This window comes from Cimex lectularius, unplaced genomic scaffold, assembly GCF_000648675.2.
Source record: "Cimex lectularius strain Harlan isolate CLEC.00 unplaced genomic scaffold, Clec_2.1 scaffold251, whole genome shotgun sequence".
In the NCBI taxonomy this organism is placed as follows: Eukaryota; Metazoa; Arthropoda; class Insecta; order Hemiptera; family Cimicidae; genus Cimex; species Cimex lectularius.
In genome coordinates, this window is record NW_019394213.1 from 1,234,124 (window position 1) to 1,255,271 (window position 21,148).

The 21,148-nt window shown below is 34.0% G+C and overlaps 1 protein-coding gene across 1 annotated transcript; it reads right to left on the reverse strand.

Annotated features, from left to right (window-relative positions):
* Positions 1–2,322: 2,322 nt before the first annotated feature.
* On the reverse strand, positions 2,323–18,594 carry LOC106664185 (protein takeout-like). Its single transcript, XM_014389641.2, has 7 exons — positions 18,492–18,594; positions 12,369–12,477; positions 11,345–11,437; positions 11,134–11,281; positions 10,850–10,983; positions 10,629–10,778; positions 2,323–2,509 (listed from the first exon to the last, which is right to left on the reverse strand). The coding sequence occupies exons 2-7, from the start codon at positions 12,445–12,447 to the stop codon at positions 2,358–2,360; spliced, it is 756 nt and encodes a 251-aa protein (XP_014245127.1). The 5' UTR covers positions 12,448–12,477; positions 18,492–18,594; the 3' UTR covers positions 2,323–2,357.
* Between the last annotated feature and the right edge of the window lie 2,554 nt (positions 18,595–21,148).

Below are 21,148 nucleotides of genomic sequence, written 5' to 3' on the forward strand. Positions count from 1 at the left end.
TAATTTATTTTGTTTTATCAACCTTCTAAGCTAGCTTGATTTAATTTTTAGCAATTTTGTTCACTGCCATAACTTCTGCCACCTGTTACAAGCACAGCTTTTAGGTGATAGGCGAAAATGTGCAGATTGGTTAAATGTCTTAATTTTTTTTTCTCTCTTTATCTTACTGTACTTTTCGCAAATAAAATTATTATTATTATTATTTACCCACGGATTCAGACTTGATCCTATAACCTCTCGCAGTACACCCATAATTCCAGAATGATTTACAATAAATTACCAGCTTGCCTCGAGAATTAACCGTTTCAGTCCAGGGACAGGCCTCGGTCTTAACCGTCAAGCCACCGAGTACAGAGAGAACCGGTTACTGTCAACAGCTAGGTCAATCAATTCCTAATTCCAAACCCATTCAACACATTTACACCTATTATACAATTAACTTAATTGAGGGTTGACGGAGTACTCAATATTCCGCCATCAGTCCTCTTTTACTGAACCATTGTTTTCAGCGTCCGTTAAAATGATGTGTCACGATGATAAGGCTATATGAATTTTTGATATTGAACTTGGCCTGAGGTACTAGATTCTCCAAAAAATGTAAAAATTTGAAACTGGACTAAAAAATTTTCAACACGTATTTTTTGATTTTTCAATTTTTACATACACGTATTTATATATATATATATATATTATGCAGGGTGGGCGACCAAGACCCGAGGGGAGGGGCTAAATGCCTGGGTAGACTCGTACCCCATCCCTAAAAGGTCCGGGACTTGGTCGGCTCACGTGTCCTGCATAAACCTCTTGGACCTGTTCACAAACCCCATTTAAACTCGGGGAGTGATTTGGTAATGTCCTCTCCTTCAAAGATTTCAAATCTAGACCTAGCATACCTATCACACTCAGCGAGGCAGTGCCTTGCCGTTTCTTCTTTTATTTCGCAAAACCGCAAAAGTGATCTGGTAGAATACCCATTACGGAGAGGTGACTTCTCAGTGGGAAGTGGCCCGTCAGGATACCTATCAGCCTCCTAATTCCCTTCCTTGAGTTAGAGAATAGCCATTTCGATTCTGCTAGTTTGATCTCCTTAGCAAACTCCTTGGATTGCCTGTGCCCGGGGGATAGATTCCATTCCTTAAGGAATTGCTTCATACCCCAGTTTTTAAGACTCTCTTTCGCTGTGTTCATAGAGTGAGGTAATACCGGTTGTGGCCCGACAAACGCAGTATTAAAGCCTTCTTTGGCCAGGCCTCTTCATTGCCATAGTGTCCTTTATGTGCTGGTATCCAAATAAGGGTTATCCTGTTCTCAAACCTGGAAGAGATCCTATTGATCTACAGTTTCCTCCACCAGTCGTGAAGTCTAGCCTGACTGTCAGAAAATTTTTTTTGGATACCGTCGTTGGTTCAAGACAAATTCAGCTAGGCCCTCTACAAAGGTCATCCTGCATGCTGTTTTGCTTATTCCCAAAAAAAAAAACTTTAAAATGATGTGTCAGAATGTATACCTCGAATTGTGTCATTATTGTAAAAAATTAATCATGAAGATAGAATTAAACAAATAGTTTGATCTAAGAATTAAAATTTCATATAATTGATGTAAGGTAAAAAATAGAAAATCATTTAGAATTATGCCATTCCACCTATTAATTATTTATTATTTGATTTTTTCCGGCAAAATATTGATTTATATTATCTTCAAATGGGAAACAATTGATCATTGGTTTCAAGAAGACCTGGGGGAAATAATTTAAAAAATCACAGTCAATGGTCTTATACGTCCGAGGTTGGGCTACAGGACTACTAGCAGCTAATTCATTTCAGCTCCAACGCAATCAATTCCTAAAACCATACCCATCACTTTTCACTAATACATTCAATACATTTTTTTTCTTATATACCATCCACTTAGTTATGGCGGTGCAATCTTAGTCCATTACCTTTTACAACTATTATATAACTAACCTAATTGACGGTTGATAGGGAATTCAATATTGCGAGTTCGGCCCTCTCACACTACACATTCACGATAATAAATACATTCACTCTCTAGACACGGTAGAGAAACAAAACTATTAGTATTATATGTATTAAAACAATCCTTTTTTTTTTTTTTTCAAAAAATCGGAACAGTGTACTCAATTGCTCGCTCCCGAATTTAAGCTCGATTCTAATATCTAATGGCATTCCTACACGCCCTCTTTAAGGAGCCAAGGATTTCATGTATCCATGTTAATTAATTGTGTAATGTTAATTCAATTAAAGAAGAAGAAGAGATTCAAGGAAAGAGATTTATTTGTGTATAAAAGAAATAAATATTTTGTGATATCATAAAATGCGTTTTGAAATAAATAATAATTATTCGATGATCCAGTATTCGTACGGGATCCTGGAAAACAGATTATCGACGAATTGGGCCATGGTGGACAAAAGCTTTTTCTTTATTGAAGGTTTCATTTCCCTGAGAAGCTCCTGGCTGTGCGAGTTGATAAACAAATTCAAAGCGGCTTCTGAAAAAGGTAAAATAAACTATTTATTGAGATTGAAAGGTGTATTTTATAGATCAACCAATATAAAAAAAGATTTTCTTTTTTACAGAATGATTCTTCGGAGATCGTGAGATGCGGTTTGGTGTGACGTAGGTTTTAGTTGGTGAGTTGGGCACTCTTAACACGACCCACAAGAATGACACATCTACGCAGAAAATAAACACTTTGAGCCCTGAAGATGATCTCAATAAAGACCGAAACGTTGGCACGATAAAGAAAATGTTTTTCTAAAACCTACGTCACACCAGACCGTATCTCACGAGTTTCAAATAATAAGTAAAAATAGTTTAAGACGTTTTGACGTGCTGAAATGTCATTTCAACATGACGTTTTGTCCATCAATGTAGTATTTTCTAACAAAACAGGTTTATTCCAATATTTAAAATTCATATAAAATTTACACTGGGTTTTTAACGAAAATTTAGGTTCATCTATTGACTTATTTTGTGTTTAGACATAACCCAACTACTGACAATGTAGAATTACATTTATTTGATAACGAAATAATAAATAAATTAACATTTTGTCAAAACTAAATTCAGACTCACCATTGGAAGATTAACATGAATTAGTTAATTAAAAAGTTGGTTTTTTTGCTATCTCAGCTATAATATAGGTTCAACTCACCTTGACACTTTTACTCACACATGAAAAAATTACATTAATTATTTAATGCAAAAGTAGGTTTATGAGTGTTTTATACAGCAAAAGAAGGTTGATTCCACATGTTTTTTATTTACAAATGTGCATTTACTTTGATTATTTAACGAAACAAGTTTTTATATAAATTTTTAATTACAAAAACGAGCCTTTATCCTTAATTAATTTAGCTCATAAATTTCTTTTTACAAAACTCAATAAAGAATGAAAATAAAAATGGCATTCTTTTAAAAGCGTTCACAAAAAAAACGATAATTATTATGTAATTAGTAACTAAAATTTATCATGTAAACTTTTCTGAATTGAGGTAAAGTTAGAAAAACAATTCATTAGAAAACACTCACTCAATCAAAACTTGATTTCCAGGCCTAATCAAACTTGTGTAACCCCTACTTTAATAAACTGCGGAAATCTTTAAATAAATTGATTATTCAGAAATCGTGAGATGCGGTCTGGTGTGATGTAGGTTTCAGAAAAACATTTTCTTTATCGTGCCAACGTTTCGATCTTTATTGAGATTAAGGATAAAGGATTTTGAACATATACGTAACTATTTATAAATGGATTACATCAACAAAGATAAACACAGCATCAATTACAGAACAGGTACAAGTAAACTCAGTCACAGCTACGCCAATATCATTAATCATATTCAATTTTTTTACATGGTCTATTTTTTCAACAATTTAGCTTTCCTTTTCCTATTTATCCCCGTCTATAAAATCTTAAAACGATTTATTGTTTTAAAAATAATTAAAATCTATTTTCTGGACCAAAGAAGAATGAAATCTTCTCAATGTATATGCTACTGAGAATAGAGTATGTGACGTCCATTTTAGTCAGTATATTATCCAAATCGTCCTACAACCTTAGCAAACTCCAAACGGCCAATAAGCCAAACATCGTTCGTACAGAAGACAGTATAGAATAGAATAGAACAAGAAGTAAAAGAATATCACTTTGCAATTTTTTACCAGAGCGACAAATCTACAGAAACATTATCAGGATTAAAGATGTAGTAGTGTGGTAGCAAGTGCTACTAACTAGGCTCATGACCTAGAAATAGCTTTGATAACACCTCATATTAAACCGTTGAAGCAACTGCAAGGAAAAAGGGCAAAGACTATTAATTGGTACAACTATCAAATATTAAGAAAATAAGGATTCTCTAAGAGTGGACCCTTGGTAGTTGGTATAAAAAAAAGAATTTTGATAAAAATATTTCATCTCATATACCATTAATAGGAAGAAAGTGTGACATTGTTTCAATTTAACAGAGAAGCTTAATCTAAAAGCCCATTTAAACAAAAATAAAAATATAAATTTCAGATCAAAAGTTCACGTGGATAGGACATACAGACTAAACAATACAAAAAGCAAAGGTCAACAAATTTGATTCAAAAATTTTGTTATAAAACGTGGTGTTCTATTGGTGGTATTTGGTTTTGACTCTGACCATATACGGAGCCAAAATATGCAGGAGAAGAATTTTAGAAATGAAGATTACATATGTCACACTTCATTTTTTTCGTAGTGACACGTTGTGATTTGAGGTTTGGGACTGGTTATTGCAATGCCTGATTGCACTTTTAAGGTAGAGTTCAGATTTTACCCATTATTGCATGAGAGAAAAGAGGTGTTGTATCCAAAATAATAGCTCTCAATAAAGGGAGGTCATAATCCACACAATTGACTTAAAATTGAAAATGGCAAAAAGGAATGAAAATTTGAAAGGTAGGTTGAAGTGGGAAGTTGGTGCCCGAGTGGATCGAAGTCACGATAGCTCAAATGGTAGAGCATCGGCGTATCGAGCCGAAGGTCGACACTAGCTTTTTCATTTCAACCAATACCTTACATAAAGATTAATTAATTGAAAGAAGTTATTTGCTCAATCGGACCACGAAATATAATGGATTTAAAATTGAATAGTGATTATTTGGAAATCGTGAGATGCGGTCTGGTGTGATGTAGGTATCAGAAAAACATTTTCTTTATCGTGCCAACGTTTCGATCTTTATTGAGATCATCTTCAAGGCTTAAAGTGTTTGTTTTCTGGAAGAGTGCCTGAACAATGGGCACTCTCAACTCAAAAAATTACAGTAATATCCATCATTATTCAGAAATCGTGAGATACGGTCAGGTGTGACGTAGGTTTTAGAAAAACATTTTCTTTATCGTGCCAACGTTTCGGTCTTTATTGAGATCATCTTCAGGGCTCAAAGTGTTTATTTTCTGCGTATATGTGTCATTCTTGTGGGTTGTGTTAAGAGTGCCCAACTCACCCACTACGCAGAAAACAAACATTACGAGCCCTGAAGATGATCTCAATAAAGATCGAAACGTTGGCACGATAAAGAAAATGTTTTTCTGAAACCTACATCACACCAGACAACATCACACGATTTCTGAATAATCATCGACTAACGGTCACTAATCACGACGTCGAAGGGAAAAAAACGTTGGTATTGGTTCGGCCAGATTATCCTTTCAGGATTTTATAGACTGGGATAAATAGGAAAAGGAATGCTAAATTGTTGAAAAAATAGACCACGTAAAATTGTTTGACGTGTGGAATGTGATGAATGTTTTATATGTTATATTATACGTTTTGTGTGATCCTGATGATATATGTATGTTATCTATATTGAATATGATTAATGATATTGGCGTAGCTGCGACTGAGTTTACATGTATCTGTTCTGTAATTGATGCTGTGTTTATCTTTGTTGATGTAATCCATTTCTAAAAAGTTACGTTTATGTTTGTTTTGTTCTGTGTGCAATATTTTTGGATTGTTGAAGTGGAAATTGGGTTTGTGTTCAAAATCGTTTATCCTTAATCATTGACTAACGGTCACTAATCACCACACGCTGAATAGTGAATACACATCCACCCTTGTTTCCCGACCTGTCTGAAAATTAATTTCGAATTTTTTTAAAGAGTTTACATTTCTGTTTGTCTAAATTTTGTATATTATAAAAAGAAGCCTGATCTATTTGTATTCAGGTTTGAACAAAATCTCTGGGCCTGTGATACAAAAAAAGAGCTTAACATCTACATCCAGACGATGGCAACAACTACTCAAACTGGCTCTTAGGACAAAATGAAATACAGTCTGACCTAGAGAAAGCCCACATATAATACCAAAAAGGATAATATTAAATGATATTGTTTCAAAAATGTCTTACAAAATGGAAGTAAAAGAAAATTTTACTGTCTTCTAAATAAAAATACGAAAAAGAGATATTCAGAAAAATAGAACATAGAGGAGGGACAGAAGTCAAAAAGCACAATTTGGACCTGTTGAAATCTCAAAGCTCTTTACCATCGATTTTCCAAGCTGAAAATATTGCAATAAAATATTATCACAAGCAGCACAGACATATTCTCATAGAACCAAGCGCCATTGACGACTTTCGTCTTATTTCCCTTCAACGCAAATATCTTTTGGAAATGTCTAACATATCTCCAACCCTTGTGAAAACGAACGGAGGTGATTCTGAAGTGCGTGCTAGAATACGATGGCATTGGTGACGAAAGACTGACAAGCTAGCAAAAACAGCCCTAAACCCTTTGGACCTGAACTGAAAAAAATTGAGAACGCAATATCACATACAGGATGAATTCACGGCGCGAAACAACCATATAAGTTCATCAACATCTAAATAAAATTGCCTGTCATTGTGATATAGAAATAAACACAAATGTGCCTGTTTACCTATAAATATTTCTAACCTAAAATTTTGTTGATTTAAAATAATACAAACTCTATTTAAGATAAGCCAATAAACATAATGCCCAATTGAATAATAGGACACGAACTTTATAAGCTCGGGTTACATTTTAGTTTAAAAACAACCGCATAAGAAACCTCATTTGTCTAAAAGCTCATTCAAGTTTATACTCTATTATTCTACATCTCTCGTTTGAGAGATCATGTACATCCCACTTTCCGGACAATAGAATAAAGGCTTCATTCGATGGGTTTGGCCGAAAGGAATTCAACGATGTCGAGTTTAGGGAGAATGAGCATTTGTTAATATCCTCCAAAAGATTAATTCGCCCAAAGATAATTTAATTATAATAAAATGAAATCTTCCCTGGGAACGCAATATTACATCAAAGGAAAAGTCTTTCGGCCAATGAATAAAGTGAATCATAAGAAAGAAGCTAGCGAATCAATACAGTCGTATGCCGTCCAAAACGCAAGATTGTGTTACGAGCGCACGTGCTACCTTTCCCATCAAATCATGTAATAAATGTTTTCTGTCCATTTGGAATTATTTAAGCAATAGTTTGAAGATAAATGGATGGAGAAAATATAAAGTTTTTCGGACAATGAAATTATTTTAATTGTGGGAAATATCAATGAATACCGGCGATATACGTTCACAAACAACTGGATACGTTTAAAAATCCAATTGACATAATTTCTAATAGAATTTGTTTAATAGAATGAGGGAGTGAGAGAGGAGGGGTGAGGTAGAGAGAACGAAAGAGAGAGAGGGAGAACTAAAAAGAGAGAGAGAGAGAGAGAGAGAGAGAGAGAGAGAGAGAGAGGGGGGAGAGCGACGAACCCCGTTGGACTGCTTTGATTAGAGTAAGAGAATGAGGGTAAGAGGTATATGAAGTTACATAAATGATACATACAATATTGATAGGTTCACAGAAAGAGAGCAAAGTCTGTCTGGTAGGCATATTAAATGTTCTTTTAACAGATAGCAGAGGTAGGGCAGTTGAATAGAAAAAAAGTGAAAATAGATACAAGCCACACATTAAGTTGTTTCGCAACAATCATAGAAATAGAATTTTTAGAATTAGATACTATTAAAACCATAGCAAAAAAAACGGGTATCTAGAAATATTTACTGATACGTTACAAGTTAAAATCATTAAAAAATTAACTTTAAAAGAATCAACAATAGGATTCAGCCACCCCACCATAAATGAATCATTAGGTTTCCGTTGTTTGCCATACATTGNTTAAAAATCCAATTGACATAATTTCTAATAGAATTTGTTTAATAGAATGAGGGAGTGAGAGAGGAGGGGTGAGGTAGAGAGAACGAAAGAGAGAGAGAGAGAGAGAGAGAGAGAGAGAGAGAGAGAGAGAGAGAGAGAGAGAGAGAGAGAGAGAGAGAGAGAGAGAGAACACACAGCCAGAGAAACAAAGGGAGTAAGAGAATGAGGGTAAGAGGTATATGAAGTTACATAAATGATACATACAATATTGATAGGTTCACAGAAAGAGAGCAAAGTCTGTCTGGTAGGCATATTAAATGTTCTTTTAACAGATAGCAGAGGTAGGGCAGTTGAATAGAAAAAAAGTGAAAATAGATACAAGCCACACATTAAGTTGTTTCGCAACAATCATAGAAATAGAATTTTTAGAATTAGATACTATTAAAACCATAGCAAAAAAAACGGGTATCTAGAAATATTTACTGATACGTTACAAGTTAAAATCATTAAAAAATTAACTTTAAAAGAATCAACAATAGGATTCAGCCACCCCACCATAAATGAATCATTAGGTTTCCGTTGTTTGCCATACATTGGTGAATTATCGGAAAAAGTTAGTAAAATTTTTAAACAAGAAGGTTTTAGAATAGCTATTAGAAGTACGGGGTCACTAAAAAACATCATTTCAAAACCTAAAGACAAGGTAGACAACTTGACAAAAAGCGGGGTTTACCAACTCAATTGTAATGACTGTAATATTAAATATATAGGTCAAAGCGGTAGAGAAATAAAAACGAGATAAAAGAACAACTGCCTAAGTCAAACAAATTTTCGGAATTTAAGTACCAACTAAAAGAAACAAAACATAATTTCCATTCAAATTTAAATACAACAGTGTTACATAGTTTCAACAAAGGTAGAGAACTAGATTGGTTTGAGAAATTTGAAATTAAAAAATGTAAATTTGAACATGGAGATAAATGCATTAATAATATAACAGATTTTGATCTACTTCCCATTTTAAATATGTTTATAAATAATATTAAACGTCCAAATAATTAAACTAATTATTTTAATTGTTATTATTTTTATAATAATTTAATAATATTAAGGTATTATTCTAATTTTTTTCTTTTATTAATGAAAGAATAAAATTAATCAATAATTTACAATTAATTTCTTAAGTATTACAATAGTTATTTGTGTTATAATTCCCGCTTTTCGCACTTCAAATTGAGCGCCATTAAAACCCAGCTCCTCATTGGAACGTCGCGTTGGCGGGGGTATCAGCGGGTTCACTTTGGCAATTCATGTCAAGAGACGTGTTTGTAGAAGTCCTTCAACCTGATGATGAGCTAAAGGGCTCGAAATCGGGATTGTTGCGAAACAACATAATGTGAGTAGGAACCATCTTTTTTAAAAAGGATTGAACTCCACACTCACCCCATCATTTATAATTTCTATAGATACAGGCTTCCGTCTGTGGGAAAATGGCGAGAAATAAAAGTACAGAGAGAAAGGAAGAAAGAGAGAGAGAGAGAGAGAGAGAGAGAGAGAGAGAGTGAGACAGTAAAAGAAATAGATGGTAAGAGAGTAAGAGATTCAGGATAAGAGGTATATGAAGTTACATAAATGTTACATAAAATATTGATAGGTTCACAGAACAGACAGGAAGTCTGTGGGTAGGAATATTGAATGTTCGTTTAATAGATAGCAGAGGTAGGGGCAGTTGGATAGAAAGAAAGTGAAAATACATACAGGATTCCGTCTGTGGGAAAAATGGCGAGAAAGGGAGAGAGAGAGAGATAAAGCGAGAGAGAGAGAAAGAGAGTGAGAGAGAGAGAGAGAGAGGGAGAGAGGGAGAGAGAGAGAGAGAGAGAGAGAGAGAGAGAGTGAGAGAGAGAGAGAAACGCTTTATTTCATCTTGGAAGTTTACCTAACGTATAACCTCCCTTACAACCAATGAGAGAGAGAGAGAAAGAGAGTATGAGAGAGGAGAGAGAGAAAGCTAGAGAAACAGCCATGGAAGGAGAGAGAGACAGAGTGAGAGAGTAAGTTGTAAATGAAGTTAGGTAAATGATACTTTAAATATTGAGTCACAGAAAGAAAGGAATGTCTGTTAGACATATAAAAAGTTAAATTAATAGATAGATAGAGATATATAAATAGAAAGGAAAATTGTGAGATGAGTGTAAGTGTAAACGAAATTACGGAAATGAAACAAAATATTGTTACACAGAAAAACAGAAACGTCGGTTTGATGTATAAAAAGAAAGAAAGTGAGAAGAGAGAGAAAGAGAGAGAGAGAGAGAAATGGGGAGTGTGTGAGAGAGATAAAGATTATAATTATACCTATGTATAATAAAATCCTTTAGTGTAATACCACTGTTGTTTATTAATTTAATTTAAATTTTTCACAAATATGTTACTAATTTAACTGGCAAAATTTGCAACAAACCTATGACAGCGTTTCCGTTGTGGACGTTCTCAATGCCCATTTGGATGTCGCGGACGCTGAAGTCCATCTTGAGGTCCTTCAGGTTCAAATACGTCACACCGTTCACGTCCTGCTTGCTCGCTTTGAGGTAAGTCTTCGCTCTCACTCCCTCTATAAAATTTAAAAACAAAAATTAAAATGTAATTTGGATAATTGTGAAATTAATAAATCGCTTAGGTTACCGTATTTTCCCCAGTAGTCGCCTCCTCCCGTGGCCTGTACCATTATCAGTACACCTGAACTTCTGTAATGCGCCCTGACTGTAATTCTAGGGATGAAGAAAGTCAACTGCAATTGCAAAGTGTCCAGATCTGACCTAAAAAAAATAATCCAAAAGATAATTTACATCAGGCTATGCGCCGTATTTCGTTAGTTTTACATAATTGACCGATAACAATGGATAAAAAGCAAGAACAACAGTCTTTTGTGCCCTAGAGATGTTAGGTAATAATTAAAGACATCGTACCGAACTCCAGTAACTGTCAAGTTGCTCACTCCATAAGCTTTGACGTCTCGGAAAGTGGCTCGATACCCATCCGGGCCGTTTCCCAAGGCGAGGTTGATCTCGTCTAATATTATCGGCTCGACTTCTTCTATTTCAAGCTCGGGTATCCCTTAAAGAGGAAAGAATGATAAAAAAGAACATAAATTTTATATTCCACACTGATAGTACTCACCTCTTCTAAAGTGCATGGCCAAATGGTTGGCGGAGTAGGTGAGGCACTCGTTGACGTTGGGGTCGTTTTTATGACAAGGGTGCAAGATGTAAGCTGAAATCGATTTGAGTTTATATTACACTTTTATGGAAGTTTGTATACAGAGAAAAACTGGGTAAAATTGAAAAAAATATTTGTTTCTTTTATATAAGTCTAAAATTTTGAAAATTGATAAACTCTAAAAACTTGAAATTTCGACAAAAATCAACCATATAAATACTTCTTAATTAATTATTCTTTTTACGTAAGGTCTTGGTTGAGATAAAGAAGTCAGTGTCACGAGCGGGATTCGAACCCACGGCCTTGCAGGTTGAGATGGAGAGTTAATGTCCGATAGGATCGAAGCTCAAGTAGCAATAACGATAGCAGCGGCGTATTTAGCCGAAGGTCGTGGGTTCGAATCCCGCTCGTGACACTGAATTTTTTATCTCAACCAAGACCTTACGTAAAAAGAATAATTAATTGAAAGAAGTAACTCGGTCAATTGACCAATAAAACGTGGACATATAAATACTATTCAATTCTTTTATTCAATCATGAGATATAATACAAAGTAACGAATCTTTTGGGGTTATCATTGCTCATTCTATTGGTGGAATCAAATTTACCGAAGGGTTAATATTTTATGAGATTTCGGGGGTTTTATGGAATCAAATGAAGTTTTAGTTCAAACCGACAGGTTGGATCACCCCCTTGACTTATTGACGTCTGCTCAGTAAACGCCCTGTTCAAAAATCGCTTTATAAGAACATGCTTAGGAGGCTTAAATGTTTATCGATATGTCAGAACGACGATTACACTTATTTTCTTATACCGCTATCTGGTAACTAACCCATCAAATTTTATGAAACTTGACACGAAAATCGGTCATGTCTTAATATCCTTCCAACATTCCATCGAATTGGTCCACAATTTGAATAAACCTTCATTAGGTAATATTTTCTCCTTTAATTAAAAAAAAATATAAATATATAATTGAACTTACAAAATGCATTGTCCTGGCCCAGGACGACGTTCGAAGCGATCAAAAATGCCAAGCATGCCAACAATGCCGCTTCCGTCATAATGAAGTGTGGATTACAACAATGCCGCCTCTGGAAAAAGTAAAAAGGAAAAGGAAAAAACAAATAAAGGGGCTTTAAAAGAAAAAGCCAACTCGAGTCGGTGATGGACTTTCTTTTTAATAACACCCCACAGCTTTTTCTCCAATTACTACGCTCTTTCCATAGTAAACATTGTTTGAATGTGTTTAGAACGTTTACCTACATTTGAAAACAATTAGGGAAAAACTTTAACTTATTCAACCGTTTAATGAAAGTGTAAGATGCAACGAGAACATAAAAGAAAAACATGCATAACAAAGAAGAAGAGAAACAAACGAAAAGGATGCAGGACTGAAGAGAAATGGAGAATCGGGAGACAAGACGGGCAATATTGATCCGAGGTCAATGTAATTCAATTAATCACATTAGATAACATAGAATAGCAAACTCATATGCAAATGCCAACATTGATCTATTTACTCAAGAAATGTTGCTGAATTAAACAAAAATAGTCACCCATATTTCTTATGACAATATAAATTTACTCCATAACTTATGATGCGACTCTAAACTTTATTAAACCTAAGTTTTAAAATACTTTCCCAAAGATCATGGCGTTCAAGTATTAACTCAAATTTAATATTCGAATTTACCGTGTAATTCTTACCAAGAGGATTATTTTAAATCCCTTTTTAATCAACATACGTCCTTTAGATGTATACCGCCTTTAGAAATGTTTTAAAAAAGTTCATTAGATTTCGTGGCCTGATTGACCAAATAACATCTTTCAATTAATTAATCTTAATTATTGGTTAAGATAAAAAAGACAGTCTGACGAGAGGGATTCGAACCCACGATCTTCGGCTAAATACGCCGCTGCTCTACCACTTGAGCTATCCTGACTTGTGACTGAAGTTCTTTTATCAGACGTCACGAAAGCTCAAGTGATAGAGGAGCGGCGTATTTAGCCGAAGGTCGTGGGTTCGAATCCCGCTCGTGACGCTGACTTTTTTCTCAATTAATTAATTAGTTAAAATAAAGATTAATTTGTTTTTCTGGTATTTTCATTTTTTCAAAATGATATTACCCTTATCTGTCACGATTTATTTTGACGTTCTTCGAGTTCTGTCGTTAAAATGCGAACATTGAAATTTTTCTATCAGTGGTTTTGATAAAATGTTAACTGAGTATTTAATTTAATGACTAAATATCTTCTACATTAAAATTTTGTTTTCTATGAAACTTTACTTCTGTATTCGTTTTTATATTTTAATATGTTTTTAGTAAAATTTGTCAGAAAAAAGTTTGTAAAAAGTACAAAATGTTGCATGAATCTGCCTAATTTGAAAGAAAATTAAACATGTTTATGTTTTATGAGTAAGCAAAAAAATTATATTATTTTTGGAAATTTTTGAATATGATCGACTGACTTTTTAATCTCAATTAATTAATTAGTTAAAATAAAGATTTTGTTTTTCTGGTATCATTATTATTTTCATTTTTTCAAAATGATATTACTCTTATCTGTCAAGATTTATTCGTGAAAACACTATTTTTTAAAGTGTGATCAAAGATCACGAGGATAAAGTTTACTTTATTTACGTTTCATAATAAAACTATATTTAATTCGTTTATTTGCCTGTTATTAAGTTGTAGTTTATATCGGACTTCATCGGACTTCCTGGACCTGCAAGGAGCAAAACCTGTTTTCACCACTCATCTCCGTCATTAATCATTTTTATTTTTAACGATTGAAACCGACATACAAAGGAAAGTGTTTCCTTGTAATGACTAGCAGGTTTTCTTTTATGTATTAAGCACTATTATGTAATTAAAAACGACACAAATTAATCTCAAAAAATTAATTTTAATGGATTGATTTGTATGTATAAGCGAAAATCTGAAAATACACGTACCTCCTTGAACTAATAGAACTTGTAATATAAAATGAAAATTACCTACTTCAGTTTATGTCAGTCATAAACTAGGTCATTTCAGCCTTCAACGCATGCAGGTTATAAAACTAAATTCATGGGTATTTCGAATCTCACACTATACATTCACACTAATATATAAAATCACTCTCAGTTCACAAAATCGTAAACACGACACAAGAGATATCTATTAAGTGCTATACAGGGTGTCCTTTTTAGATGGCCCGGCTAAATTCCTCTCGAAGCAATGAAACAAAAAATACTTGTCTGAAATATTTTAGTCTAATTATAAATTTTTACCTTTTTTGGAAAAAATTACACTGGATACCTCAGGCCCAGTTCAACTTCAAAATTTCAAATACGACCCTACATTCGGACACATCGTTTTAAAGCGTTTTTTACGCTGAAAACGGTGGTGCAATCAAAATTGGTCACAAAATGACAATGATATCAGTCATTTGGTTTGCTAATAATTAATAACATTTCATGTTCGAACAGTAACGTATTTTTTAAAATTCTTTTATGAAAATTCCTGTATGTATAATATATAAATATTATAGTATAGTATAATATAGTATAATAGTAATATAATATAGTAATTATATAGTAATAATAGTATAATATATAGCATAATATATGATATATAAATATTATAGTATATATAATATATAATATATTAGGAGTACTACCAGTGGGTAGTTTCTCCATTCTTGTTTACTTATTTACTTATTCATACACCATTACTACCAAAATGAAGGTAGTCGTAATATACAATAAAAGCAATAAAAAAACCGGTAATCAAAGATCAGGTTTATTGATTATGTTAACATTGGAGCGTTACATTCTTACCAAAACTAACAGTTAAATATAGTTTGGAAGTTTTGTATGTTAATCATCTCACAAATTGACTAGTCTTTACACAAAAAAGGCAATTCAAAATAAACTGCTTCTCGCAGGATTTTCAGTGTATTCAGCCGAAAGTCGTGGGTTCGAATCCCGCTCGTGACCCTAACTTTTTCATTTCAACCAAGACCTTAGATTAAAAAACATAAATAAATGTTTAATTAAACTATAGCCAAAGTTTAACTTTATTAAGCGTAATTTAGAAGAATGTAAGACGTCAATGACGTAAATTGAATTCCCGTCAAAAAATAAGTTTGGTAAGTACCCAAGTTACACTAACTTTATACCTGTTCTGGGTTTTATTTTTCGTTTTTCTTTTATGGGCTAAGTCATTGCCCCTGACATTCTTCATGACAACGTTCTAAACCTGTTCAAAGCGTTGAGAGACGGGGCTTGAGGCGCTCGAGCCGCGGACAATCGATCCCAGTTACTTACGGGAATTGAAAACGGAAAGTACTTTCGCTAACATCCTTCCCGTTCGCGTTTATCACAGGTGGATTCATCCGGTGCGGTGCTTTATGACATATCCGGCTATCTGTGCTAACAGGAGAATGAGAAAAAGCTGTAAATATGAGGGGTAGCCGAGTAAAAAATACCGAATGTACTGACAATGAGACATTTTCTGTCATGACAGTCATAACCGCAAATTAAAAGACATCTTTAGCCCACACTGAAAAATTTATATAAATAACTGCCCGCTGAAGTAATATAATTCAGAAAAATAACAACTTAACAACAAATAAAAAAGTAATAACGAAAATAATATATAAATGAAAATATAACTGTCATTCCATCAGGTTATTTCGGAATTAGACACTGCCTAGTATAGGCAAGTAAGTATTGACAAAAATTCACCGAAAAGAGTTGAATAAAAATGAACGGAGTCAGAGGTGGAAGAGGAAAGAAATAAACCTGAAAAGGGCGAAACACGTGTAAGTTGATGGAAAACGTCAAAAACAGGCCGAGACCCGAGAGGCATTCTTACAATACGAAACGGATCGATCAAAGACCAATGGGCAGAAAAACTAATTTCACTAGTAAAAGTTTTACCTTACCTTGGTTTATGTTTATGCTCTTTTTCAACACAAAGAAATAGTTTTGGAATGAAATTTACATTTACGTTTATCTTTAGCCTCTAAAGTAAATTTGTTATTGGTTTGTAATCTGAGAAATTGTATATTTCCAATTTTTGTTATTTTTTTAAAGAAATAAGTGGGATTAAAAAGGTGAAATTTAGACATTGCATTTTACGTTAGTTTCGTGAGAGTTTTTTTGATTCGTAAAATTGACAATATATTCTTCTACATTCCCACAAGGTTTCGTAAGGGGAGTTTATTCTAAATAACACATTTACGAGGTTTTTGTTCGTTTTTAATATCACAAATGAGGTTGATGGGTTTTGGTGAAAAGTTAGTAAAATAGCCATGCGCATCTATATATTTTATAGGAAAAAAATCATTCAAATTTTATTCAATAATTGTTCCTACTCAGTGAAACAGTTTTGTAGTTCCGATTTTAGAGCTTCTCTCTCTCACACTCTCTTTCTTTCTTTTTTTCTGTATTATTCTCTCTGTCTCTGTCTCTGTCTGTCTGTCTGTCTGTCTGTCTCTCTCTCTCTCTCTCTCTCTCTCTCTCTCTCTCTCTCTCTATCTATCTATTTAACTATGATACTACGTATCTCGTAATTATCCGTTTTCTTCTCATTACACCTAGTTTTGTTTTTTTCACCTGCTTTTGCGCAGACGCCGGTCAACCTTTCTCTCTCTCTCTCTCTCTCTCTCTCTCTCTCTCTCTCTCTCTCTCTCTCTCTCGACTCCCGCTTTCTTTCTGACTTTATCTCTCTTTTATCTCTCTCTTTACCTCTTTCTTTGTCATTATCTATCCCTCTCCCTTTCTTATTCTCACTCTTTCTTTATAACTCTCTCTCTCAATCTCTCTCTCTCTCTCTCTTCCACTCGTTCTCTCTCACCCTCTCTTATTCGCACTTTTATCACACAAACACTGGCGAATCTCTCTTTCTTTTTCTGACTTTCTCTCTCTTTTCCTCTTTCCTCTCTCTCTCTCTCCCTCTCTTACTCTCACTCTTACTCTTTCTGTCTTTCTCTAAAACTCTCTCTCTCCATTTCTCTTTTTCTCTCTCTCCCTCACTCTTTCTCTCACTCATTCGCTACTTCTATCACACAAACACAGGCGAATCTCTCTCTCTTTCCATCTTTCTTCTCTCTTTCTCCCTCTCATACTCTCACTCTTACTCTTTCTGTCTTTATCTAAAACTCTCTCTCTATTTCTCTTGTTCTCTCTCTCCCTCATTCGCTCCTTCTATCACACAAACAAAGGCGAATCTCTCTTTCTTTTTCTGACTTTCTCTCTCTTTCCCTCTTTCTACTCTCTCTCTCTCTACCTCTGTCTATCTATCTATCTATCTATCTGTCTTTCTGTCTGTCTACCTCGTAATTAGTCGTCTCATTTTCATTATGTCTTGGTTCCTTTTCTTTTTATCCTTTTTTTCCCGTAGACATACGACAATCTTTCTCTCCCCCTCTCTCTTATCTCAAATAGTAGTAGTTATTCACAAGAACAGAGCGGTTGATTAGGTTCATTGATCGTACAATTTTCTACTGACCTATGAATTTCGTTTTAACACACAAGATTAATGTTTTGTACTAAAACAGAACGGGAGGAACCGTCAGGACGTCGATTCAAAAAATATAGAAATGAAATAAAAAAATCTAAAAAGACGGGAAAAGTATAGAATCATGAATGACCCAAAACTTACGAACTAATAACAAGAAAACTAAAAAGAATAAAAGTAAAATAGGAATCAGAAGTGACACTGCAAGTAAACGAATGTGCATAAAAACAAACATTATAGAAACAAAAAATAATGAAAACTATGAAAAAGATAAAATAAAATAGATTTTGGGTGGTTTGTTTGAAGTGAACTTGACAGCGTTCGAATACATCCATGACCCTCAGGTGCGCATAACCCTTCTTTTATGTTTACTAAAATGTTCCTGTTGTTTTTTTAAATTATATATAGCATCAAATATTTTCGAACTATGCATAGTAAGACTATATTTTTATTATTTTAAATCAGCTTATTTTTTTCATTTTGAGGGTTGTATCCTTGCGTAAACTTGTGACGTCTATCTCAAAAAATAAACTACTGGAAATATTATCGTTAGAAAATTAAAAGTATCGAGAGAAATTAAACTATAAAGACAATACCTCTGAACCGTTGGGCCGGAGAGATGAATGGCCAGAAGTCGTCGATGGACTGACAATCCCTTCGAACCCATCATCACGTTGACGTCATAGTTGAACCGTTCTTTGACTCACTTTTCAAGCCGGTTCCTCGAGATAGGACACGCCTTCAGCCGATATTTACTTTTTGTTTGATGCTTGTAACTTTGGAAAACTCCATCATGAGCTACTTCGTATCAAACCTGGCGTAACAATGTTTCAAAAATCAATATAACCAGGTCCAAAAACGTGATTGAATTTAACGTAAAAATACTTTTTATATTTGGGCATTTTAAAATGACGAAAAGTCACCAATTTATCATTCAGCAGAATCATTAACAGCCGTAAATATATAATGAAAATTGTTTAATGCTTATTTAAGAAAGAACCAACTGAAGCACTTTTCATAGATCTGTCGATCAATTGGGTTGGTCCATAATCTCTTTGATATAAGAAATGAACTTACAAACTTAGTACAACAAAGTAATGAACTTCGAACTTAAACTGTCTATAACTTATAGAAATCTACCAAAGAATTTCAATAAAAAGTAGTTTCAATTAATTAGTTTGTAGAGGGATTTCGTTCGAAATAGCTAGGAGTATGCGCGCGTGTATTATTTATTTATGTATGTGACTATATCACATAACAGCTGCTGAAAGACTCCGGAATATTTGTTATTTGGACAAATTGACTTACAAAGAGCTTGACTAAACTGAAATTCCTACCAGAATATATAAAAAACCTTTGCTATCCATCTTTTTATTTGGTGCCGCTCATGGTAGAAGGAACGAGATCTGATGAGAAAATAAATAATAGATTAAAATAAAGTTTGAATGAATAATTTGTATTCATGCACTTGAATTTCGCACACATCAGAGTGCTTGCCATTTTATAAATTTGGACACTTTTGATTAAGAGGACGGCCGCAGCTCTCTAGGGGCGGCCTTTTCCTCTTACGTTCCCATTAAAACGTGTGTCTCCCAAGGGAGCGTCCTAGGGCCCTTCATATTCAGATTATTAATGAGTTCTACCAAACACGATTAAATGCTTTTTGCCGACCGCACAGCTTTGTCTTCTCATTTAATCCTTATGCTTCCCCAGATAGTGATAATATCCATCTCTAAGTTAACGTCCAAAACTTTTGATTTGACAAATGGAAGATAAAAATAAAACCAACCTCCTCACGCCACTTTTACTCTTCGTACATTTCTCCGTTGTCATTCTGTTTGTCTAAATGCGAAAACTATTTCGGCCTCCGTGATTGTCCGCTATTTTCAGATCTCTCTCACTCTCTCTCTCCCTCTCTCTCTCTCTCTCTCTCTCTCTTTCTCCCTCTCCCTCTCCGTCACACCTTTCCTCTCACTCACTTTTGACTTTTCTTTGTCTTTCTCTTTTCCTACAATTAATTTCTTTATTGAGAAATCGTGAGATGACGTCGGGTCTGATGTAGGTTTCAGAAAAACATTTTCTTTATCGTGCCAACGTTTCGATCTTTATTGAAATCATCTTCATTGTTTATATTTAACAAATACATGTAGGATGTGGAAAAAATTAATTTATACAATGCAAAATATATTTTTTAATATTCAATTAAAGTATTTCTACTCACTCAAAGTGATTGAACATAAATTGATTGAATATAAAAAAAATAATATATATATATATATATATATATATATATGAATGAATGAATGAATAATAGTATTTATTTACATGGAATACAACAAACTCAAAATATGTTACAAAATACTTTACGGCATGGACAACAGTCCGTCAGCCGGAGTTGATGTGAGCAAACACAGAATAATAATAATAATAAAAATACATGAAATAATTATATTAAATTAATCTATGAACATACTACAAAATACTGCGATTAAATTTAAAAAAAAATAAATGAATAAATCAAAAATAATAAAAATAAATCAATACTAGAGAAGAAAATCGAAGAAATAGTAATAATAAAAGCTAACAAAATAAAGAGATATTGTAAAACATTAATAATTAAAGTTTTGGACTAGCTCGAATCTGTCAGTCCAAGCATGGCGAGCAAATCTGATGAGAGGACGACACACTCGGCCATCATTTAACATTGCTATGAGTGCGGGTCTGGTCAGCCTCGCGAGGCCAACGTGCAGGTCGCGAATCTCTGCCAGAATCGAACTTTCGGCGACAAAATGAAATGTGTTTTCCACCGCTCTGGAATTACATAGAGGGCACAATTCAACTACTTTTTCCATCCATGGAGTGTAATTTAAGAATAGCAACTCGCACCTCAATTTAAATAGCCAGCGGAGCTCTCTAAGCGATAGACAACACGACCGGTCCGCAATCAGGCTGCATATGCCAGCACAATGATCAAGTTCCGGATATAATGTAAAACGGGACGGGACTACAGCTTTTTTCTGAAGCTCCTCATGGTGTGAAGATTTCATTTTACTCAGTAAGGTGGCCAACTGGCCTCTCCATAATGTCTTCATGTCTTCCACAGTCAATTCACAATCATATCTCTGAGCCAGATCAATCCAATTCCTAAACCAGAAAGTTTTGGCTTTTATTATTTCCAAGGCAGTTATGGATGACTCCATTTATTTCTCTGGATGTACTTTATATATCATGTGGTTTATAGAGATGTATCATT